Source organism: Artemia franciscana, chromosome 3 (genome assembly GCF_032884065.1).
Source record: "Artemia franciscana chromosome 3, ASM3288406v1, whole genome shotgun sequence".
Lineage (NCBI taxonomy): Eukaryota > Metazoa > Arthropoda > Branchiopoda > Anostraca > Artemiidae > Artemia > Artemia franciscana.
The window spans coordinates 46,424,433-46,449,940 of NC_088865.1; the positions used below are offsets into that span (position 1 = coordinate 46,424,433).

The 25,508-nt window shown below is 34.7% G+C and overlaps 1 protein-coding gene and 1 long non-coding RNA gene across 6 annotated transcripts in view; one reads left to right on the plus strand and one right to left on the minus strand.

The window, feature by feature from the left end:
- LOC136025328 (uncharacterized) overlaps positions 1–6,731 on the minus strand; it is a 116,268-nt gene extending 109,537 nt beyond the window's left edge. For all 4 annotated transcript variants that reach the window (XR_010617069.1, XR_010617067.1, XR_010617068.1 and 1 more), the window contains exon 1: positions 6,624–6,731. This is a non-coding gene — a long non-coding RNA (uncharacterized LOC136025328). The remainder of the gene's footprint in view (positions 1–6,623) is intronic.
- An 8,483-nt stretch (positions 6,732–15,214) lies between these two features.
- LOC136025329 (sodium-independent sulfate anion transporter-like) overlaps positions 15,215–25,508 on the plus strand; it is a 91,508-nt gene continuing 81,214 nt past the window's right edge. For both annotated transcript variants that reach the window (XM_065701242.1, XM_065701243.1), the window contains exon 1: positions 15,215–15,364. In XM_065701242.1, the coding sequence (XP_065557314.1) occupies positions 15,278–15,364 (87 nt within the window). In that variant the 5' untranslated portion in view covers positions 15,215–15,277. The remainder of the gene's footprint in view (positions 15,365–25,508) is intronic.

Here is a 25,508-nt window from a genome sequence, read left to right on the forward strand (position 1 = left end):
TAGACAAGGGGGCAACTCTTCAAGTATGGAACAATGTCTATTCGTTTTTCAAAATGTTACGGTAAATCTAACTCACCCTCTATGAAACATACTCCTCCCCTAACGAAAAACTCTTCCTTGGAAATACCATCCAACGTTAAGTTCCTCCCCCCGTCAAAGTCCCTCGCTGAAAATCCCCCTCCCTATAAAATCGCTGGCAGATGATTCAGATTAAAAATTTTCCATAACCTTTTTCATTTGATAAGACTATAGTCTCTAACTGGTTTCTCGAATTCTAGAAATTCCCCCTTCAGTGGGGATTATCTCCCAGAAAACAAAACACGATGAAAAAGACTTTTGGATAATTCCCCCGAAACATCTCCACATGAAAAATTTGGCAAAGAGAATGTTAGAAATTAAACGAATTTTGCATAGTAATTCTGTCAAATCCCCCTAGTGGAACATTTTCCCTGGAATATTCCCCCCCCCCAGATATTTCAATCCCCAAGAAAGATCTTTTCTATACAAATCCACCCAAAGCACAATCCCCGCCCTCTGCAAAAACTGTCTGTATACTTAATACAAGAGTGATCAAGGTGATAACTGGACCAAGGGCGCAAATATGATTCGAGCGTAATGATAAGGGGTAGATAACGCTTTCGTCAGACCAGTTCGTTAGTGTGAATTTGGCTGGTGCTGATAAAAAATGACAAAGAAACCTCTTTGAAAGCCAATAATAATTTCCTGTAGCAGTAAAATCTGTATTAACGACAGACGCGAGCAGATTCTTTGATGAATACAAATTACTATGGCTTCTTTGAGACTTTTTGAATGATTAGACCAGACTATTTTTTTTTTCTTTAGAGTTGGATAAAAAAATCAATTAATGGGGAAAATAAAATTTATTATCATTGCCAAAGGATTTTTGATAACCCGGAATTTTTTACTCTTTGACGACCAGGAGACACTTACACTCTTCTATTTATTTAAATTGTAAGAGCAGAAGTACTAATAGAAGGCCGAGAAAGCTTCAAATTAAATCTCCCTGCCGTTCTCGATATATTACTGAGGGGCCTTTTGATATGGTCATTATCTATTTATCCCCCATAATTTCGGGTAATAATAGACAAAATATGAGGGTAATATCGGGGTAGTCAATGACGAAAGAGAGGGAGACAAGGACAATAAAAAAATCCAATAGTCTTCCAAGTTGTCTGGCAGGGACGATAGAACTTGAGACAACTGATAATTGTGAATCAGCCAGCCTACGTCGACGCTATCAATCTGGGTAGTTTCTAACTTCCACATTATGTTCAGATAACATAGACGACATTCCACTAGGACTTTGTCCTAGGAAGATAGTATTCTACCCTGCATCTTTCTACAGTCAGGCAGCTGAATAAGATAGGGCATTTGAATTAGCTCTCCCAAATCCAACTCGGGAAACTCAAATGTCAAAAATCCCACAACCCTCTTTATAATTTGTATCCCCTCCCTTGACCCATCCTTATCATACCCCTATCAATGATTCCCAGAAAACGTACCCTTAATCGATGGGCTCTTGAGAAAGAGAATAAAAAAATCTGCCAAAAAAGAAAAAAAGAAAACACAATCTGAAAATGAAGATCTAGCAAGCAAGTTTAACTATATGATTATTTTTTCCTGAAAACGACGTTTATCTTGTAATTTTATGACAAAATGGTTCGTAAACTGATCGTGCGTCTGATCGTAAACTGATCATGCGTCTGATATGTTCGTAAACTGATCGTGCGTCAAACTTTCCTGTCTGAATCTCTAGCAGATCAAGAGCAAAATCTTGGGTAAGGGGGCCACTGGACCAAGGGCGACAATGTAAATTGAGGTTGGCACCAAATTAAAAATGTTATTTTGAAAAATATTAAAAAAAGAAAAAAGAAAAGAATAAGAGCGCCAAAAATATCTTGGGGGAAGGGTTACCACCCCCCCCCCCCGACCCCTTGGATCTGTTCCTGGCCTAAATTGCTTTTAACTCTTTCATTCATCTAATTTCAACCAAATTAGCTATAAAGTTAAAATAAATAGATAGACAGATTTATCACACGAAAGCCCTATTGGGCCATTCGCTATTTAATTAATCACAAAAAAAATTAGATTTTTTTTTTTAGTGGGGAATAGACAGAGGCAGTTCAAAAAAATTACTCCTTAACATAAATTAATGTTGTAAATTGCCTGGTCATGTCCCCATCATTGAAGCTCAGACACCATACCCTAAATCGACATTCTAAAACAAAAGAGAATAAAACAAATCTGCAAAAAAACGAAAAAAAAAGAAAACACATTCTGAAGATGAAGAACTAGCAAGCAAGTTAAATTATATGATTAATTTTTCATGAAAACAAGGTTTATCTTGTAATTTCATGACGAAACGATTCGTAAACTGATCGTGCGAGTAGTTTCATGTCTGAATCTCTAACAGATTAAGAGCAAAGTCTTGGATAAGGGGACTGCTGAACCAAGGGCGCCAACGTGACTCTAGGTGGGCACCAAATTAAAAAGTTTATTTTAAGAAAGATTAAAAAAAGAAAGAAAAAAGAACAGAATAAGTGTGCCAAAAATGTCTTAGAAGGAGAGTTGCCCCTCCGACCTCATGTATCTGTTCCTGGCCTAGATTGCTTTTAATTCTTTTATTCATCTAATCTCAACCAAACTATAGTTAAAATTAATAGACAGATAGATTTATTTACACGAAAGCCCCATTGGGCCATTCGCTACTCAATTATTCACAAAACTAAAATTAAGGATTTTTTCGAGGGTGGAGGGGGTTTATTATTAGTCAAAACCTACCTTTCAATTTCTGGGTATTTCCGGATATTTTACCAAAATATCAGGAAATATCCTTCGATCCCCTTGCACATTCAGCCGTCAGTATTCGTTTCTTATCCATTCTATGCTCGTGTCCAGATTTTTATTTTTATGCATTTTGAACTTTCAGCTAAAAGGCTAATTCTCAATATTTCATTGTAAATAGACAAATAGCTATAACTGTGTCACCACGTTTTCTGAAACGTGTTGAAGATACCAGTTTTATATTCAACAGATATTTCTATTTTCACGAATAGGGGAAATTTCCGTGTTCGTCGAAAAATCTTTGCAGCAATCAAAGATTTTTAATCCAATTTTGCAGATATATTCTGAATAGGCTGACGAAAAATAATTTCTGCTCGTTTTAACTTTCAACTTTGCTCTTTACATTCATAGGAAATATTTGATTTGCGTTGTTAATTGGGTAAATCGCCTATAAACAATTGATCAAATTAACAAGTATAATTAAAAAAGGAGCAAAAAAAGAACAAAGAGTGAAATGTGAATGAGGGCGCCAGAAAAAGCTTTGGGGAGGGGCTAAGGCCCCCGGCCCCCTGGATCCACCCTGCAAACCAATAAAAAATATTATACGTAAGTTATGGGCAGATTTTATAGCTTACAGGCCTGTTCCCACAAACTGTGGGGGTCATTTTGTCATTTTACACCGAAAGACATAACTGTTTGATATTTAAACAATACTGAAAAAAAGCTATCTAAAAATCTTGATCAGAAAATTTTGGAAAATATAATTCACCCAATCCCGATCTTCAAGAACAATAATTTCGATACAAAAGAAAACAACAAATAAACATACATCCGTGTTCTGTCTTCTGGTAAAAATGGCAAAATCTCACATTTTTGCAGATAGGATCTTGAAACTTCTTCAGTAGGGTTCTTTAGTGCGCTTAGTATGATTGGTCATTTTAATTAAGATTTTTTTTAATCTCAATGGGTGCTTTTCCCCTATTTTTCAATTCAGGCAAATTTTCTCTGGCTCGTAACTTGTGTTGTGTAACACTAAAGTTTATGAATCTTATAAATTTGGAATCAACATAATAAACTGATTCTTTTGTTGTATCTATTGATATTAAAATTCCGTTGTTTAACGGAGCCTAGTCGCTGCTTACTTACAGATCGTTACCACAAACTGTTTTATTTCTGGTCGTTTTGAGTTTGAGTTATTGTAGTTTTTTATTTCTTCTAATCTTAAGTTTAATATGACCGTACTTTTCTTTGGAAAACTTCTTTTTCGTAAAGTTCCTTTCAATTAATTCGCATAAAAAGCCAATTCTTTTCATGCATCTTATGTGATCAAAATGATTTTTTTCTTTCGTTTTTTTTTAGATATCCAGTTACTGTTAGCCTGAAGTGTTCCTAATTGACAGTTCCTTAGCATGAATCGTTTTAAGACTATTTGTGGAAAATTTGGCAGTGATAATTAAAAGTAAGGCATTTCCAATTTTGGTCGGAAATGAGATATGTGTCTGTCATGTATAGATTTAGAGCGAGGAATCTAATGGTTCTGTCAAAATTATTCTATTTTTTATCGTTACGAAGATAAGAAAGAGACATGCGCCAGTTTTGACAGATGAAGATTGTTTTATCAAGCTATAGCATGTGGATCTTGAATTTGTCTCCTTTTTTGTCAAGAGATGAGGAGACATACGCCAAAAAAAGAATGATTTTTAATATACTTAGAGACTCAGAATTTAATTTATGCCACTGATAATGACATTGAAAGTTAGTTAAGAATATGTTCCCTTTATGTTCGTTAGCCTCATCCTTCAGAGCGACCACAGCCGACAAACTTTTTCCTCTTTTTTGGCTCTCCTGAAAAGTTATAGGAAAGGCATATGTCGCTTTTTAATCATCACAGCCGAATTGGTAGTTTACTTACTTAAGATGAATTCCCTTTGTGATGTGATGTGATGAGGGCACGGGAGGGAGGTTGATTACACTATAACCATTTTTGGCCCTCAAAAATATCATAAGGCGTTTGAAACTTCCATCGAAGTGAGCCCCCTCCCAGATTCTAACAGTCAAGCCTGCCAAATAAAGTGACTAAGGATGTTTTTTGCATCTTTCCAGGCACCTAGTTTTGTCTCATTTTGAGTGAATCAATTTTTTCTATATTTCCTTCTTTATTGGAGTCCCCTCAAAAGGACCTATAGATATAATTTTTATTCTGGCTGGGAAGAAGTTTTTTGCCCTTTTTTACCCTTTTTGGGGGGGCCTTTACCACGGACAAATTTGTTTTTTACGTATCATAATCTTCATGCTTAAAGAAATATTGCCCTTAAGCTTCCAAATGATCAGAGGAAAAATTCTCTTTAACTACCTTTGGCCCCCTTTCCCTTAGTCTTCAAATAAGGATATTTTGATCCTTTTGAGCAAGAGAGTGATCTCTAGCCAATCTCTAAACTAAAGTAATGCACTATTTATTTATTTTTTATTATTTTATCATTGTGAAAAAAATTTGCAATTTCTATTATTTACCGTTGCCCCAGAGGCCACGAGGGTCGTGCCATCCTATATGTATATTTACTAAACGTAAATATATGTTACATATGTTACATATAAACGAACATATGTATATTTGCATAAAAAATATCTGAAAATTGATCAAATGCCAAGGGGGATATAGGGAAGGTATCTAGAAAAGGCTACAGAATGTGGCTAGTTGCCCCCAAATCATGTTTGGCTCTAAAAACGTCTATTAAAAATTTTCATGTCCAATAAACGAGTCCTCTTCAAATTCTTAACACCATCTCTTCCATATGAATGGCTGGAGAAAAAGAGCAAAAATAATGTATTAGAAGTATATTTTTCTTTGCTTAGGTGACACAGGAATACCACCAGTGATAGTAAAAATCACTTAAAACGGAATATTACGCATTTTAAGCTTTCTGTTAAATTACCCATTAGCCCCTTGTCGATTTATATTTTTTTTTTTACCTAAAATGTCGGCTTTTGTTAGACTTGTCACAGAATGAAAAGTTTCACCCCAAGGTAAGTTTCCATTTACAATACAGTCACCGAAAAAAAAGAAAAATTATTTTTTGCTTAAAACTACTTTCTACTAGTGCTTACAGCTAGCAGCTCACATGAGCAATGAGCAACCTCAGGCCAACAGAGCTTTCTACACTTTTCCTTCACCCCAATAGATAAAATCTTGGAAGTTAGGGAGATTAACGCTCCACACAAATCCCAGCAACAAGATTTGACAAGAAAAAACCCTAGAAAATATGTCATACGTATTGAATTTAGCCCTTTTCCTCCACTTCAATTCTTGTTTTACCAAATGCTAAAGTATATTTTTTTATCACAATGTTTTGCCATTGGCAACTCTGACATGCTCGGTGTCTGGTTTTTGCAATTCTAACAGACATATTGAGAGCGAAATGATTAAATGCATGAATAAATAAACGAATATAGGAACAAACCACAAAATAAATAAAAGACAGGAAAGTATAAAAAGGAATGAAGAACAAGAATAATGGAGCCAATTCTATTCTTTGGAAGCGTTGTTGACTTTGGATAGTTTGATGGGTATGTGGAATTAGTAACTAGATGGCTCGTTTGGGTGGCACATTCGCCAATAAAGATTTATGGCTATATGTTGCGCCTCTAGCCATCAATATACATATACTTGTATAGCAGGAATTGAATCAAAGGGTATCTGAAAGAAAAAATTGATGCCAAAAGGTCCTTGCAAGCCATTTTTACCTCTCCAAAGTACATGATAAACACACAATAGCAAAACCTGTTGCTAGGAGCTATTTAACGACAATTCAAATGCTTACAGTGGATTTTTCAATGAAGAAATGTCGACCACAATTGAATCCTTCTTAGGAGACTCGATATCATCTGAAGCAGTTGGAGCAGATATTTTCACTATGGTATTGTCAACCTTATCCTACTGACTAAAAGAAGTCGGAAAGGAGTAAAAGAATTTTGTTAATCACGATTACGTCCATCAGTTCAAGAGTCTTATTTATTTAAAATCAATTATGTCAAAGGTAGGTAAATACGAACATTCTTTGTTGAAATTGGGGCTTTTCCAAATATCTTGTTTGTTTTTTTTGTTCTGTCAATAAAAAGGTATCATCCCTATTTTGAACTGTTTTACTTTCGTCATGGAAAGGCAGTGTGGTCTTCGAAGTTATCTAAACCGTATGATGGGTGCTTTTCAATCTAAACTTTAGAAAATCCTTTCTGAAACCAAAGTAAAGAACTATATTGAGATTAAAAGCGCACAGAAACTGAGTTAGAAATCTACCTTTAGTGTTGAAAACAAGTTGTTGTTTTTTTTTAGGGGAAAAGGTGGGACTCTTCATATATCTAAATTGGGATAATTGGGATTTAAATAGATTCAGCTAGCTTTATTCATGTGCAATAAATAAATACAAGTAAATAATAAATGCATATACACCATCAAGTACCTTCCGTTAATTTTCTTGTTTTAATTTCGGTCTTAACCTTAATTAGCATAAAATATTTTTTCATTTTCATGAAGTTCCTCAAAGAGGAGCGAAAAGCCATAATAAACTTAGGCAGATATGCTGACGAGGATAGGCTGGATGCAAGATACTGAAGCTGTTCCGTTGTTTCGTGATCCACTCAATCCACCATTAACTGATTTTTTCCGTTCCTATCTCCAAAAAATTGCTTGCGTGGTCTTGTCGTAACGTTGTGTTGACTTTTCAATAGTTTTCTTCATGTGACTGCTATCAAGACTGCAGGTCTTCATGGTTTTGTTTGTTTTTGTGGGCCTTTTCTGGTTTGATTATATTTTTCTAACTATTTTATTGATAAAGTTTTGTATTTCCATTGTCTTTGCAACTCACTTTATAACCAAAAAGTGCAAGGTATAAGGTATAGAAGTATTTACGATAGTAGAGCCAACTGAAATGGAGAGTATCGAAACCGAAGAATGTAACAGACTATCCTAAAAGTAAATAAAAACTATCCCTAATTAAATACAGTATCTTTATTGGAGACTTTTTTTGCCAAGGTTACTATAAATGGAGTGATGACATCCTAGCTTAGGTAGATTTAGTGTAGGAAAAGAAATAGTGATGTCGACAGACTTATATTATATAGTAGTTGTGGGGCCATAACGAAGTCGACCGTTTAGTAGCTCATTCGAATGCCGATCCCGATACTTTTTAAAAAAAGACCTTCTTCAAAGTCCAAGTGTTGTTTACTTATGCAAACGTTATCTTCAAGATGCAGGATTTTGTTACGTAATAGGGAACATTTATTTCAAGATGCAATTGTTTGTTACGTAATCTTCCGTGACTTCTTAGAATTCAGGGTCTGCTAGTCAAGTGGGGAACCCCAGGTTATAAAAATTGACCTTAGTCCGATATTTACATGTGAACATGACGTAATCTAGCGTGACTGATTTTGGTTCCGGGGGACCTTTATAATCCAGCAAAAACAGGGTTTGATGGTCAACGACACGTGACTTGTTAGATTTTACGACTCAATTACCTCAGTACTGAAAAAAATTCAGTGTGTCAATATTGAGCATATTGTTCTTGAAATATTCAGAAAGAGATACTTTTATTTTAGTGGATATTGAAGCCATTAGAAATGATGAAATAAAATCTAGGGTGCCTAATATAGCAGTAGAAATTATAACATGTTGTCGGATAACCCTAAAATTGGACAAGATGTTTGTAAGATATGTAATATAATTGAGCAGACTAAAGTTGGAAGAGCAGTTATGTGTTCCAGCAAAAGAGAATATAATGGATATACAAAGATTATACAAGACGCATTAAATGCATTAGTGAAATATATTTAAGACAATTTCAATCAATATATAGAAAAGCAGTGAGTATGTTATATTTCTTGAAAATCTTTTGTTGTTGGATATTTTACTATCGAGAAAGAATGTTCACCCTTTGTTAGTCTATAATTGGTAGTGAAGGTGTCAAGATTAAAAATGATTGGATTTGAGGAACAAAAATAATATGGAATCTAGTGACTTTGGAAAAATGTCTGGTTCTAGATAATGATTTTCAAGAGTTATCTCTTCAAAGGAAAATATTTTCCTAAAGAATGCTTAATGATGTAGTGAAAAATGATTCTCTGTCTCTAGACTATTTTACGAAACTTTTACGTCTTTGACCATATGTATTTACTCAATTTAATGACATATTAGTTGAAACGAAACAAAATGTTATTGTGGATTTGCGTTTGAGCACTACCTTGAAATTCGTTCAAGACGGACATTTTGCATGGCAAAAACAATTAAGTCGCATAAGTTATTTGACTTAACTCGATTACTCCTCCTACTAGAAGACACTCATTTATCGATCACATGCGAGCTTCTTTTTGGAAAAGAGACAGTCCCCATTGAAAAATGTTATACACATGTTAATTATGTTTGTATACCTTGGGAAGCAGTTGATCCTGTGAGAATTCAAATTTAACTGGGGACATATTGAAATTAAGCTCTAGTTATTTGGACAGCAGCTGATCCTGTGAGAATGCGAATTTGACTGGGGAAATGTTAAAATTAAGCTGTAGTTTTTTGGAAAAACTATAAAACTTTTATTGTTATCATAAGAATTTTGTGGATACGCTATTGGACATAGGTAGCCATGCGATAGTAACTAAAATAAATATTTAACAGGAAACTATGATTTTTGAGGGCAATTATTTGAAGAACTAAATTTAACTTCTTTTTTAAGAAAATTCTGAGATTGACACTACTCAAGCGAAGAAGGTGAGGGTGACCATCAACAAGAACATTAATATAAATTAGAAACATAAGTTGTGCAAGCACAGAGCCTATTGGGACACCTTTCAATATGGGAAAAATAGAAGAAGAAGTAACAGTAACCGAAACATACTGAGATTTCCCTGACAAATAAGACCTTAACCATTCTAGTGGAACTCCATGCACTCCAAATAAAGATAGTCTAGACAAAAGAACAGACTGGCCAGTCATATCAAAGGCCTTTGAAAAGTCACAAGAAATAGACCCAAAACAAACAAGCCATTGTCCAGATTAACAGGCACTAACTCTGTTGCATCTAAAAGTGCATACAAGGTAGAGGAAAAGGGATGTAAACCATACTAATGGTTAGTTATGAGAGAATTTTCTTCAGTCGTAATAGAACCAAATGAAAATGAAGAGAGTTTGCGATACACTACTTTTTCAACAACCTTAGAGATGAAGGGAAGAAGAGATATAGGTCTGTAGTTAATTGAGATTAATCACCTTTTTTTTATGCAGAGGTACAACTATAGCAACTTTAAATAAATGAGGAAAACACCAGAAGAAAGAGAGGGATTAGTTATGTGTGAGTTAAGGGTTAGAAACAAACTGGCTTTTTTTTTAGAATATGATTACTCAAACCAAAACTATCAACTGAGCGACTGATTGGAAGTTGAAAAATACCACTATAAATTTCAGTAGCACCGCATGGGGAAAAGAAAAAAGACTTTTCTACCAAGGTAAAACAACTTACTCTACTCTGGGGTGGAATGACAACTGAAGGAATTGTGGTATAATACGAATTCAAGGCACTCTTTAAGGATTTTTTGCCCACAATGGATCTATAAGCTCTCTCATAAAGGCATAGGGAAGACTGTTTGCTTCTCTTGCGGGAAAGAGCTCCATTAACTACAGTCCAGACCTTGCGAAAATTCCCTTTACACTCAATAATTCGACGTGAAAAACAGCTTTTTTGATGCACGAACTGAAGAAGTGAGCACATTTTTGTAATGCTTATACTTCAAAAGATCATCCTGTGTCTTACTTTTACATGCAGACTTGAACAAAGACGCCTTCATATTTGTTGCATCGGTCAGACTTCTAGACACAAGTTCCCGTACGACACAAAAATAATCTTGTTGCAGATTTAACATCATTAGCTTCAATAACACTAGGCCAATCATTACTCTGAAGACCGTGAACAACCTTAGAGATGAAGGGAAGAAGAGATATAGGTCTGTAGTTTGAAATTAGAGATTAATCACCTTTTTTATGCAGAGGTAAAACTATAGCAACTTTACGTAAATGAGGAAAACACCAGAAGAAAGAGAAGGATTAGTTATATGTGAGTTGGGGTCAGAAACAAACTGGCTTTTTTTTAAGAACATTATTACTCAAACCAAAACTATCAACTGAGCGACTGATTGGAAGTTGAGAAATACCACTGTAAATTTCAGTAGCACTGCATGGGGAAAGAAAAAGACTTTTCTGCCAAGGTAAAACAACTTACTCTACTCTGGGGTGGAATGACAACTGAACGAATTGTGGTATAATACGAATTCAAGGCACTCTCTAAGGTTTTTTTGCCCAAAATGGATCCATCAGCTCACCTATAAAGACATGGGGAAGACTGTTTGCTTTTCCTGCGGGAAAGAGCTCCATTAACTACAGTCCAAATCTTGCGAAAATTCCCTTTACACTCAATAACTCGACGTGAAAAATACAGCTTTTTTGATGTACGAATTGAAGAAGTGAGCACATTTTTGTAATGCTTATACTTCGTAAGATCTTCCTGTGTCTTACTTTTACATGCAGACTTGAACAAAGACGCCTTCATATTTGTTGCATCGGTCAGACCTCTAGACATCCATGGGGAAATGAGTGAAGAATTCCTTGGCCTCTTTCTTAGAGAAAGATGCTTATCCAACAGAGTTCCCTTACGACACAAAAATAATCTTGTTGCACATTCAACATCATTAGCTTCAATAACACTAGAACAATCATTACTCTGAAGACCGTTTATCAAGTTTGAATATTCTTTCGGTTCTAAAAGAAAACTCGCCTTTCTCATCCACAGTAATCTCTGCTTTAGGCACAAAAAGTAATAGATAAATAAAGAAGTGGTCAAATTAGTGAAAACAAGATCAGAAGTGAACTTCAAACTAGGAGAACGAGAAATTAAAATATTATCTATTAAAATGGCAGAATTTCTTGTGGGATCAGCATGAACAGGAAAAAAATTGAAGGAAGTAGCCCAAAAGAAGAAAGTACATCAAAAGATGATCAGAGTCATAACTTGATCCATTTTTTAACATATTACAAATAAAACTCACAAAACACGAATCTGTTTTTAGAGAAAGTCTCCAGACCAGAAAGCTGATCAACCAAATCGTAGAACAGATGTGTGGAAAAAGAGTGGGATTACAAAACAAGAAATAGTATCATATGCAACCTGGTTTTTCAGATCAATGACTAGAGAATAAACTGTCCTACTATTAGACAGCACAGATGTAAACAAGGATTCAAGGTCAGATCATCTACTAAATTCAATATAAGATTTTATAAATAAACAAATAACCCAGAACGCTTTGTTACGATTATAGGGACATGAATAGCAATATAACCAAGCATATAATAAGCTGTTAAATTGTTATTTTCAGATAAACCTATTTCTGTTAAGCCTATGACATCAAAAGGGCAAAAATAATCAGACCACAAATACAATTTTAGACTATCCCACTTATCTCTTATCCTTAGCATTTTCAAACATAATACATTCAAGCTACTATTTAAAGGGAGTGAGGGAATAATTTTATCACAATAACCAATACTAGTGTGATAATTGCTTCTAGAATTAACCATATATTCAAGAAGAGGGTCAAATGCATGTGCCTCCTGTTTATCAGTACTACTTGGTTGATCAAAGATAACTGAATTAGGAATAGAGGAATTCAAAAGAAAAGAGAAATCACCCATATATACTACACATGACAAATGCATACAATTTCCGTACAAATGAACACAATATCCATACAAGCAGGTTGAAGTAGGGTGGATTGAATGGTTAAACATATAGGCAACAAAGGAGAAAAAGTTCAAGGAAAAATAATAAGAAATAAGTACAAGAACAAAGGCAAAAACAAAATAAAGAAAAAGGCAAAACAACAAAGAAGCAACTGGAGGAAAGAGGTATCAATGGATTGTGCAATCCATTTAAATGAACTATGTAAAATAACATAAATGCAAATATAAGAAAAACTATTAAATTATAAGTAAAGTTGCAAGACAGAGCTAAAAGAAAAGCAATGGTTTATTTCAGTTCTGGGAGGGGCTTGGATGGGCTGTAGTTAACTGATGGAGAGCAATAACTTGAGATGCCTCTTTAACAGTAATCACTTTACCATCATAAAGCTAAACCATCTACTAGACCATGTAGACCTCTTCCAAGCTTTGATTTAGCATAAGTAATTATCTGAAGTCTTGGCTTTGTAAGTAACTCAAAAATAAAGACACCACTACCTTGCAAACCTATATTTTCTCTAAGAATCAGCTGCTACATTCTAGGACTACAAAATTCCATCCTAAGTGGGTGAGGTTATAAACCTGAGCCTTGTTTTCCAATCCTCCTAACAGGAGGATTGGACGAAAACTATTCGTCCTAACGAAAACTATTTCGTTCTGAGTCATGGGAATACCAGGAAGTCTAGTACTGCGAAATCCAAGGAATTTCCTTCCAGAAGCTTCTGGATAAGGCTCTTCTTTGAAGCCAAATAGGACCAGCTGATTTGAAATTTTATTTGGTTAAACTCATCGCTCTGACGATCAACATCGGATTGATTTGGTTTCAGAGATTCAAGCTTTGACATCGTCAAGTCATATTGTTTAAGTGATTTTTCGACAAGCACATCAAAGTCTATTTTCAGGCTAGTGTATACCTCTTGTCTAATGATTTCCATAATGTCAGCATCAAAATCAGTATGTACATGACTAAGAGTAAGCTTTTTAACAGAGGCCTCAACCAAAGAACCAACCTCAGTAGACAGTGCTTGACTCACAACTTTTGCCATTGTAGATTTAAGAGTTTGATCTTTCAGCGAATCTGCAATTAGCTTCTGCTTGTTCTTTAGGGTGTTATTATGTGAAGTGAGCACAGCAACCTGCTTATTAATAGATTCAGCTCCACTGAACTGGATGGATAAGTCTCATCTCTCCGGTACTAGGAGGTCCATAGCTCTTTTTTGAGGCATCACCCATGATGAAGGCTAAAATGAACTCCAATTAAACTAGGCTAATGAAGCTATGGGCCAAAAAAAAACAAACAGCAAAAGACAAGGTATCTTCTGGCTACCACAAGCAATTATCAGAAGGGTCTTATTACAGCTAAGCAGAGATGTTGGCATCAAACGCAAAATAAAAAAAAACTGTGCCTGGAGGGTCCCCAATTGCACCCTTGGAGTTGGGGCTGCTAGACTGGGCTGCCTTTTCCACTGGACTGGTTGGCAGGCTAAACCAGTTCTTCATACAATTTCAGTTTAATGGATAGATTAATGATGCCAGATATTCCACTTAAGTCAATAATATAAATGCCAGTGAATTTCTTTAATCTTATATTTTCAAATTTTATATTGCAAAGACAATGCAAATTCAAAACTTTATGAATAGTAAAGGTAAAGAATATGGCATTAGACTTTACGGTTGCTACCAGCGGAGCTGATCTCCGTTTCTTAGCCCTTCAGCCAGGAAGTACAATGGGAGGTTGGGGGCCAACCATCCTGTGCTTTTGCACACCCTTCCTGTTTACCTTACCAGATTTCTCTAGGTACCCATTTAGAGGTGGATCGACTCTGGCTGAGCTTACAGAGTCACGCCACCGACCACCGTCCCTAACTAAATAATTGGTTTTGAATAATACAGTTAGGAAAATATATTTAAATCAGAAAAGGCCCACGAAAACAAAACAAAAAAACAACAAGAAGACCTGCAGTACTGATAACAGTCATATTCAGAAACCTATTGGAATTTCAACACCAACGCCACAACGAGGCTTCGCAAGCAATGTTTTGGAGATAGGAACGGAAAAATCAGTTAATGGTCGATTGAGTGGATCACGAAACAACGGAATAGCTCCAATATTTCATCCAGCTCCTAAGGATATTTTCCGAAGTTTATTATGGCTCTTCACTCCTCTTTGAGGAGCTTCTTCTTGGAAAGATATTTTAAGCTACTTTAAGACCGAGATTAAAACAAAAACATAAACAGAAGGTACGTGATTGTGTCTGTGAATTTTTTATTTTTTTATTTGTTTATTGTACTTGGATAAACCTGTCTGAATCTATCCAAATCTGAAGTACCCAACTTTATACATATGAAGAGTTTCACCCTTTCCCTAAGAAAAAACTTGTTTTAAACACTAAAGGTGGACTTCTAAATCAATTTCTGTACGTTTTTAACCTCAATATAGTTCATTACTTTGATTTCAGAAATAATTTTCTGAAATTTAGCTTGAAAAGTACCCATCATACTATTTCGTAAAAAGCAAACAAGATATTTGGAAAAAGTCCCAATTAAAAAAAAAAGTATTTGTATTTATCTACCTTTGATATAATTGATTTTAAATAAATAAGACTCTTGAACTGATAGACGTAATCGTGATTGGTGGAATTCTTTTACGCTTTTCTGACTTCTTTTAGTCGGTAGGAAAAGGTTGACAATACCGTAGTGAAAATGTCTGCTCTAACCGCTTCAGATGGTACTGAATCTCCTAAGAAAGACTCAACAGTGGTCGACATTTCCTCATTCAAAAAGTTCACTGTAAGCATTTAAATTGTCATTAAATAGCTGCTAACAACAGGTTTTACTATTGTGTGTCTACCATGTTCTTCGGGGAGGTGAAAATGGCTTGCAGAACCTTTTGGCACCAATTATTTTGTTCAGATATTCTTTGCTTCAATATCTTTTAGACAATATATATATATATATATATATATATATATATATATATATATATATATATATATATATATATATATATATATATATATATATATATATATATATATATATATATATATATGTGGCTAGAGGTGCCATATACAGCCATAAATCTTTATTGGTGGACGTGCCACCCAAATGAGCCCTATGGCTGCTAATTACACATACAAAAAAAAACACTCCTAATTAAACAACACTCCAAAATTATATAATTGGCCTCATTGTTTTTGTTCTTCTTTCCTTTTTATATTTTTTCCCGTCTCTCTTTTTTTAGTTTTGTGGTTTAATCCTATATTTGTTTATTTATTCATTCATTGAATCATTTCGCTCTCTTTATCTCTATTAGAATTGCAACAACTATGACACCGAGCATGCCAGAGTTACGAATGGAAAAAAATTGTGATAAAATGATATACTTTAGCATTTGGTGAAACAAGAATTTAAGTGGAGGAAAAAGGGCTAAATTCAAGACGTGTGACACATTTTCTAGGGTTGTATTCTTGTCAAATCCTATTGCTGGGATTTGTGTGGAGTGTTAATCACCCTAACTTCCAAGTGTAGACATATTGGGGCGAAGGAAAAGCTTATAAAGCTCTGTTGGCCTAAGGTTGCTCATTGCTCAGGTGAGCTGCAAGTAGTAAGCACTAGTAGGTAGTAGCTGTAAAATCCCAAAAATAATTCCTCTTTTTTTTGGTGACTGTATTGTAAATGGAAACTTGCCTTGGTGGGAAGTTTTTTTTTCATTCTGCAATAGGACTAACAATAGCCGATAGCTTAGGTTAAAAAAAATATAAATCGAAAGGGGCTAACGGATATTTTAATAGAAACCCAAAAAGCATAAAATTTCATTTTAAATACATTTTTACTATCAGTAGTGGTATTCCTGTGTCACCTAGGCCAAGAAAAATATACTTCCAATGCATTATTTTTGTTCTTTTTCTATGGCCACTGGTATGGAAGAGATGGTATTAAAAACTTTAGAGAGGATTCATTTATTGACGTTAAAATTGTTAGTACCCTTTTTCAGAGCCAAAGAAAATTGACGGACAACTAGCCACATTCTGTAGCCTTTTCTATATACCCTACCTTTAGCTTCCCCTTGGTATTTGCTCAATTTTGAGATTTTTTTTATACAGAAGATTTCAGTTAATATGCATCTGAGATTACACGACCCTCAGGGCCTCTGGGGCAAGGGTCGTAAATAATAGAAATTGCCAATTGTTTTCACACTGGTAACATAGTGTAAAAATATGGAACTTACCTTACGTTAGAGATTGGCTAGAAACTTTCAGAGATTATTCTCTTGGTCAAAAGGATCGGAATTTCCTTATTAGCAGATGAAGGGTAAGGGCTTTTTCCCTCGGACCATTTTTAAGCTTAAGGCCAATATTCCTCTGAGCATGAAGAGTATGTATATAATATGTAAAAACGATTTTTTCTAGGACAAAGCCCCCCTCCCAAAAAAGGGGTCAAAAAGGGCAAAATAACTTTTCCCAGCCAGAATAAAAATTATATCTATAGGTCCTTTTAAGGAGACTCCAATAAAGAAGGAAATATAGAAAGTATTGATACCCTCCAAATAAGGCATGCCTAGGTTCCTGAAAAGATAAATAAAAAAAAGTTTTTTTAACGGAAAGTAAGGAGCGACACTAAAACTTAAACTGAACAGAAATTACTTCGTATATGAAAGGAGATGCTTCCTCATCAACGCCCCGCTCTTTACGCTAAAGCTTGACTCTTTCTCTTAACTCTACTTTTTTTAAACAGTAAAAAAAACTTTAGCGTAAACAGTGGGGCGTTGATGAGGAAGCATCTCCTTTCATATACGAAGTAATTTCTGTTAATTTTAGCTTTTAATGTCGCTCTTTACTTTCTGTTAAAAAAGTTGTTTTTTTTAAATTTAATTTCTGAACGTTTTTGAATCAATGCATGTTTTGATTTTGGCTCTCTGCAGATGAATAATTAAAACGAAATTTGCATATTTTTTTTTGCTAAAGGGCTTTCTCATAGTTTTGATCGAATGATTTTAATCCATTTTTTAGAGTTTTAGTTACTATTGAGCCGGGTCGCTCCTTACTACAAAATAATATGAAAAAAACTTCGTTTTCTTAAAGAGTTAAAGAGGCTGCGTCCCAAAGTCGAACCTTAAAACGTACAGGAATTAGAAGAGGCAGTTGGGGGGCTGCCGCCCCCCAAACCCCCAGCTTTTAAAGACTCTTTTGTACAGGTTTTTTGTTTTTTTGCTAACCCCCCGCTCTTGGCTTCGGAAAGGCCCTCTTTTAATTAACAAAAAATTGAAATGAATGAATAATGGAATAACTTCGAAAAATGTTAAACACAAGAGGACAGGAGAACCATTGCGCCGAAACTAGTAAATAGTAACAATGAAGTCCCCCCACAAAAAAAACCTGTACAAAAGAGTCTTTAAAAGCTGGGGGTTTGGGGGGCGGCAGCCCCCCAACTGCCTCTTCTAATTCCTGTACGTTTTAAGGTTCGACTTTGGGACGCAGCCTCTTTAACTCTTTAAGAAAACGAAGTTTTTTTCATATTATTTCTGTACGTTTTTCTACAATCCATGGTGGATGTAATTTAATAATTCCTGTACTCCTCGTACAGGAATTAGGAGAGGAACTTGGGTGGCTGCCGCCCCCCCGCTTTTAAATCATTGTATAAAATAAAAAAAAATTAGGACTATAAGAAGACTATTAGGAGAGGCAAACCCCCCGCTTTTAAAGACTCTTTTGTACAGGTTTAATTTTTTTTCATATTAATTCTGTAAGTTTTTCTACAATCCATGGTGGATGTAATTTAATAATTCCTGTACTCCTCGTACAGGAGTACTCCTCGTACAGGAATTAGGAGAGGAACCCCCCCCCCCTCCCCCCCCGCTTTAAATCATTGTATAAAATAGAAAAAAAATAGATAGAATGACCAAAATGTTTCTTTTGCTCATAAGAAGCTAATATTCTGTTATCTCTCAAATGATAAGCTGTCCAGGTGTTATCAAAATTTTTTTGATGTTGTGAAAAAAAACCGCCCGTAAGAGACTTGAACCTTTGATCCGAGGATTAAAAGTCTCACGCTCTATCAACTGAGCTAATAACTTGCATGTGTGTAAATATAACTTCTCAATAACTTTTAAAAATTTCAAATTAACATGGGCTCTTATGGAGAGAAATCCGTTAATTAAATAGCTAATGCGTGGTTTCTGGAAAACAGGGAAGGAGTTATCGGATCGAGCTGAAATTTCGCGGATAAGCTCCTGGGCCGTAGGGGACCTTAACTTGTGAATTTCAGCCCGATCGGACAACGTTGAAAGGGGGGGGGGGTTGGAGGGTCGAAACTTTCGGGGGGTTAAGATTTTCCTACGAAACTTTCCAGGAAAATTACTCGGAGAATTCCGCATCGAATGAGTCTTCGTACACCCAGATCCGATGTCGGATGTGACCTGTAGGCGTCTAGGAAAAAAAAGTAAATGAATTTTAAGTGGCTATGCGTGGTTTCTGGAAAACAGGGAAGGAGTTATTGGATCAAGCTGAAATTTCGCGGATAAGCTCCTGGGCCCTAGGGGATCTTAACTTGTGAATTTTAGCCCGATCGGAAAACGTTAAAGGGGGGCTGGGGTTGACGGGTCGAAACTTTTGGCCAGATTTTCCCCATGAAGGAAAAGTTGGAGGGGGATGAAATTTTGCAGGTTTCTTAGTTGGAGCTCGGGCTACGAAATGCATCCCTCCCCATCCCTCTGCAACCACTGGAACCGAAGATCGCTTAACATTGTCGTGTGTCACCTCTTTATAGAGGCACGAGTGTGCCTCCTTGATTCGTTACCACGAACTGTTTGATACCAAAACATCCTCAGTCACTTTATATTGCAGGGTTGGCTGTTAAGACCTGGGAGGGGGCTCAATTTGATGGGACATTAAAATGTCTTATGACATTTTTGAGGACTAAAAATGATTTTAGTGTAATCAACCTCCCTCCCGTGCCCTTATCACCTCACATAACAAAGGGAAGTTCCTTTAAGGTAAGTAAACTACCAATTCGGTTGTGATGATTAAAGTGCGACATATACTTTTTTCTTTTTTTAACCTCTCAGGAGAGCCATAAAAGAAAGAAAAGTTTGTTGGGTATGGTCGGTCTGAAGGATGAGGCTAATGAACATAAAGGGAGCATATTCTAAACTAACTTTTAGTGTCATTATTGGTGATATAATTTAAATTCATATACTCCAAGCAAACTAAAAATCTTTTTTTTTTCCTCTTCCCTTGACAAAGAGGAGGCAAATGCAATTTCCCCATGTTATAGCTTGATAAGATAATCCTCATATGTCAAAACTGTCGCATGTATTTTTCCTATCTTCGTAACGATACAAAATAGAACAATTTTGACAGAACCTTTAGATTCCTTTCTCTAAATGTACACATAACACATACATATCTAATTTCTAGCCAAAATGGAATATGCCTTACATTTGATTATCACAGCCGAATTTTTTACATACAGTCTTAAACTTATTCATAGTAAGGACCTGTCAATTAGGAACAATTGCGGGCTATTAGTTACTGACAATCTAAAAAAAACTTTCTATCACATAAGATACATCAACGGAATTGGCTTTTTATGCGAATTAATTAAAAGAAACTTTCCAAAAAAAGAGTTTTTTCAAAGAAAAGTAAGGTCATATTAAACTTGAGATTAGAGAAAATAAAAACTACAATAACTCAAACTCAAAACGACCAGAAATCAAACAGTTTGTGATAACGATCTGCAAGTAAAGAGTGACTCAGCCAAATCGCAACTGAAACTCTAAACAACGAAATTTTAATATCAATAGATACACCAAACGAATTAGTTTATTATGTTGATTCCAAATATATAAGACTCATAAGCTTTAGTGTTACAAATCAAAAGTTACGAACTGGAGAAAATTTGCCTGTTTTTTTTTTTTTTAATAGGGGAATAACACCCCTAAAGTTAAAGAAATCTTAATGAAAATCGCGCAATCAGATTAAGCGTATCAAAGAACCCTGCTTTAGTAGTTTCAAGATTCTATCTTCAAAACTGTGGAATTTTGCCATTTTTACCAGAAGACAGATCACGGATGTATGTTTATTTGTTGTTGTTTATTTCTTTTCATGGTTTGTTTTTTTCTTGTCCTATAACATCGGCATAAAGTGCATTCAAACGGAAATTAGAAGTTATAGTGCACCTTTTAAGTGACCAAAAAGGTTGGAAGGCAACTGGCCCCCTCCCACGCCTATTTTTTCCTTAGTTATCTGATCCAGATTTCGAGATAGCCATTTTTTCAGTATTGTTTAAATATCAAATAGTTATGTGTTTCGGTGTAAAATGATAAAAAGACCCCCACAGCCTGTGGGAAGAGGCTTATAAAGTTGTAAAATCCACCCATTGTTCACTTAAAATATTTGTTATTGGGAAGTATACATATAGTTTTTTGCAGAGGGCGGGGATTATGCGGGTGGATTTGTGTATGGAAAATCTTTCTATGGAAGTGAATTTCTGGGGGAGGGATGAATATTGTAGGGGAAATTTCGTACTGGGGAGATTTGACAGAATTACTATGTGCAATTCTTTTAATTTTCCAACATTCTATTTGACAAATTTTTCATGTGGAGAATTATCCAAAGGTCTTTTTCATTGTGTTTTCATTTCTGGGAAATAATTCCCACGGAAGGGGGAATTTCTGGAGTGATCGAGAAACCATTTAGAGATTGTAGTCTTTTTCGAATAAAAAATGCTATGGAAAATTTTTCAATCTGAATAATCTGCAAGCAATTTTACAGAGAGGAGAATTCTCTACGAGGATGGAACAGTCTAGAGGGAGTTTGACGAGGGGGGCATTTTACATTGGTTGGTATTTCCATAAGGGTGTTTTTCGTTAGGGGAGGGTTATGTTTCATAGAGGGTGAGCCGAAGTTACCGGTATTATTTGAAAAACGAATAGAAATTATTCCATATATGAAGAGTTACCCCCTTCTCAATACCTTTCTCTTACGCTAAACCTTAACTGATTGTCCTAATGTTCTAGAGTGTCTACTGAAAAACAGTTTAATTAGCTTAAGAAACTTTGTTTAAAGTGCTAATGGCTTTAGTATAAAGAACAAGGGGCAACCCTTCATATAAATTAATATGCAAATATCCAAATTTTGACCAAAATTATTAAAAAAAAATTTTTCGTGTACGGTGAGCCAAATTTGAACCTGTATTAGTTGAAAAAAGTTCAGAAATTAAGTCTAAAAAAACAAGTTTTTTATATGAAAGTAAGGAGGGACATTAAGACATAAAATGAACATAAATTATTCCGTATATGAAAGGGGCTGTCCCCTCCTTAACGCCTTGCTCCTTATGCTAGAGTATTTATTGCTTTAAAAAGTTGGTTTATGACAAAGAGTCAAATTTAGCGTGAAGTGTGATGCGTTGAGAAGAAGACAGGCCCTTTCATATATGGAATATTTCTGTTCGATTTAAGTCTAAATGTCCCTCCTTACTTTCAGGTAAAAAGAATAGCTTTTGTTTTTATCTAATTACTATCAAAGAATAATTGAAACCACAAACAAACACAAATTAAATAAACAATCATAGCAAAAAAAAAAACATATAACAGGTTCTAATATAAGTGAATAAATAAATCTTAAAACGAATGAAAATTAAATTGAATATGCAAATCAAGCTTGAAACGAAAAAAATCCTTACAACCAAAAGTTTTGATACTGCCTCCTTCTTTCATTTTAAAAGTATAAGGCCTACTGCGTCATTGGTGCTTTACTAAAAACAGAAATTCTTCCGCATATGAGGGTAGATGTATCTTCCTCATCATTACCTCTTTACGCTAAAGTATGACTTTTCATCAACGGGCCTGAAACCAATCCAACCTCGAGGAACGCCCCACCGGATCAAACAACGTATTGAAACAACATCATTAATAAAGAATCAATTGGATCTTCCATGTTTGTAAGACATCAACAAATTCAAGACCAAACAACTATTTAAAGGAAAAAAAATATACCGTACAAAATTCTTGAAATAAAGTGGCGGATCAAGATAAGTGTTTTTTCAAGAGTGTCTGCAGGAGAGAGGTAAGGACGGCTTTAATCTTGCGGAAGACCAGACATTACACATATTTTGAATTCAAACTTCCTCAGCACATAACTCTCTTCTTCATCTATCTAAGACTCTATTGTAAACTATTCTAAAGAATCTATACCACAAAAATACTGATGATCAAAAACTTTGACTCAACACCCAACATTTTAATGTCCTAGGCAGATGCACTTAATATCTCTTACAAATATCCGTAATAATAACCAAAATTGAATATACGGCTTTTAAAATGAACAGAAAAAAATCTCTAAATGTTTACCAATAAAGATTTTTCAAAAAAAAGAAAAATCTATATTGAAACCTAAATGAACTGAAATAAGCTCATACGACCAGTCAAACCTAAATTAAAAGTAATTACAGTAAATAGTTATATCTAAGGCGAAAACAATAGATATTGAGCTGGACCGTCATCATTTTTGCCTTATTTAGAACAAAATATGTTTTAAACATATTCTTTTTTAGTAGTGTGATATTCAAAAATCAAAAATTTTGCAAAATTTCAAGAGTAAATACGATTAAATATTAAACAAACAAACTAGTTCTATTAGTGCTTTCTAGTAATTATTATTAATAAGGGGATTTTCTTTCTTGTGTCAATGTTTTGGCAACCAAATACCAGACATTGTTAACGATAAAACTGTTTTAAATCAAACACACATGACACTAAGGTTGTTTAGAGGATTTGAGATGGAGGGGTGGGGTGCCAGTTTTTTGTTTTTTTGTAAGCCTTGATTGGCCTTATGATTTTTTTTGGTTGCTGTTAATGATATTAAAAACATAAATAGTCTGCTAAAAATACAAATGTTTTTTCGGATACAAATAGACTTTTGACATTAAAAGGTTCGGGGAGAGGTAGCAGTTTTCCTGTTTTTGACAATTCATTTTTGTGTTAAATTGGAATTTGTTATTAATTTTGACTTCTTTTCCTTATTACGTTTCATTTATTTACTGATAGTGATTTCTGTTTGTTTGAATTCGAGTCATGGCATAATCGTTTTTCCACTCATCCTAGGTTTTATACGGCTCTTCCTTTTTCATTAAGAAATTTTTTTTCTGAAAACCTTAAGAAAATGAATTAGAAATTGCGGTTACAGGCAGGTTTAGGTACAAATTTGGACAAGCATCTTCCTTATCTACTTTTTCTACACTCATCAAATATTAAATTTTCTTTTGTTTAACGTTTTTGGCTTTGCTTTTAAAGGGAAATTTACTGCGGCTCAAAACGAATGCTATAACAATCGACTCACGAGACAAGGTGTTTGTCAGTTTTCATGATTTTTTCATATAGTCTCGTATAGTTTTCCCATAACCTAAGTTTAAATTTTAATTTTTAAATTTAATTTAAATTTTAAAGTTAAGTTTAATTTTTTCCGTATTTTTTTCTTACAGAATTACTTCCCCGTAAGACTTTCCCATAATAGGACCTCAAACTTTATTTACGAACTTTTTTATTAGTAATAAATATATGTAACTTACGAGTTAACTTGCTTAAGGAACTTCTATATTTGTATATTTTTATTACGTACATGAGGGGGTTTGCCCCCTCGTCAATTCCTCGCTCTTTACACTAAATTTCAGACTTTGTTCTAATTCTTTAAGAAGGACCCCTGAATCACAAAGACCGTTTCATTAGAGTGAATAGCTCTTTTGAAATTACTAAAAATACTTTAGCGTAAAGAGCAAGGTATTGAGCAGGGGACGAGCCGGATTATATACGTAATAGTTTCTGTTCGTTTTAATTTATAATGTTGCTCCTTACTTTCAGTTGAAAAAACGGTTTTGTACTTAATTTCTCATTGTTTTTTTTTTGTTTTGTTTTTTTTTAAATAATGCTGGAAAATCCAGCAATATCCAAAATTCCATCGATCGAAAAATTCTTCCCCAAAGATAAATTCCTCCATGGAAGGATACATCCACGAAACCCCTGAATCCGACCCCCTCCCCCCCCCCCGACACCAGAAAAATCGCCCTAGAAACGTCTGTATACTTCCCAATAACCAATGCTAAATGAGCAAAGTTCATAACTTGCAGCCCTTTCCTTGGGGGATTAAGTCGTCATCAAAGACAAAGTTATTATATTTTTCGACTATTCTGAACAAAATTGCTATCTCAAAATTTTGATCTGGTGACTTAAGGAAAAAATGAGCGTCGGACTAGTTGCCCTGCAATTTTTTTGGTCACTTAAAAAGGGCACTAAAACTTTTAGTTTCCGTTTGAATGAGCCATCTCGCAACATTCTAGGACTACTGGGTCGATGCTATCACAACAGGAAAAAAAAACATATCAACAAATAAACACGCATCCGTGATCTTTCTTCTGACTAAAAATAAAAAATTCCACGTTTTTGGAGATAGGAGCTTAAAACCTTTACAGCAGGGTTTCTGATAAGGTGAATCTGATGGTGTAATTGTGATGAAGATTCTATGACTTTTTGGGGTGTTTTCCCCTTTTTACGAAAATAAGGCAAATTTTCTCAGGCTCGTAACTTTTTATGCGTAAGACTAAACTTGATGAAATTTATATATTTAAAATCAGCATTAAAATTTGATACTTCTGATGTATATATTAGCATTCAAATTCCGTGTTTTGGAGCTTCAGTTACTATTGAGCCTGGTCGCTCCTTACTTACACTTTGTTACCACGGACTGTTTGAAAAGAAGTTCTCCAAATACTACAAACTAATAAGGTTAATTTGAGGAAAATTTAAAAAAGAAAATAACAATATTTCATAAGAGAATTAATTTGCTGTATGAAAATATCGTAATTTGTTTTATTTTTTTTCTTACCGTAAGTAAGTCAAACGACCAAAAAAAAAAAAAAAAAAAAAAAAAAAAAACAATTT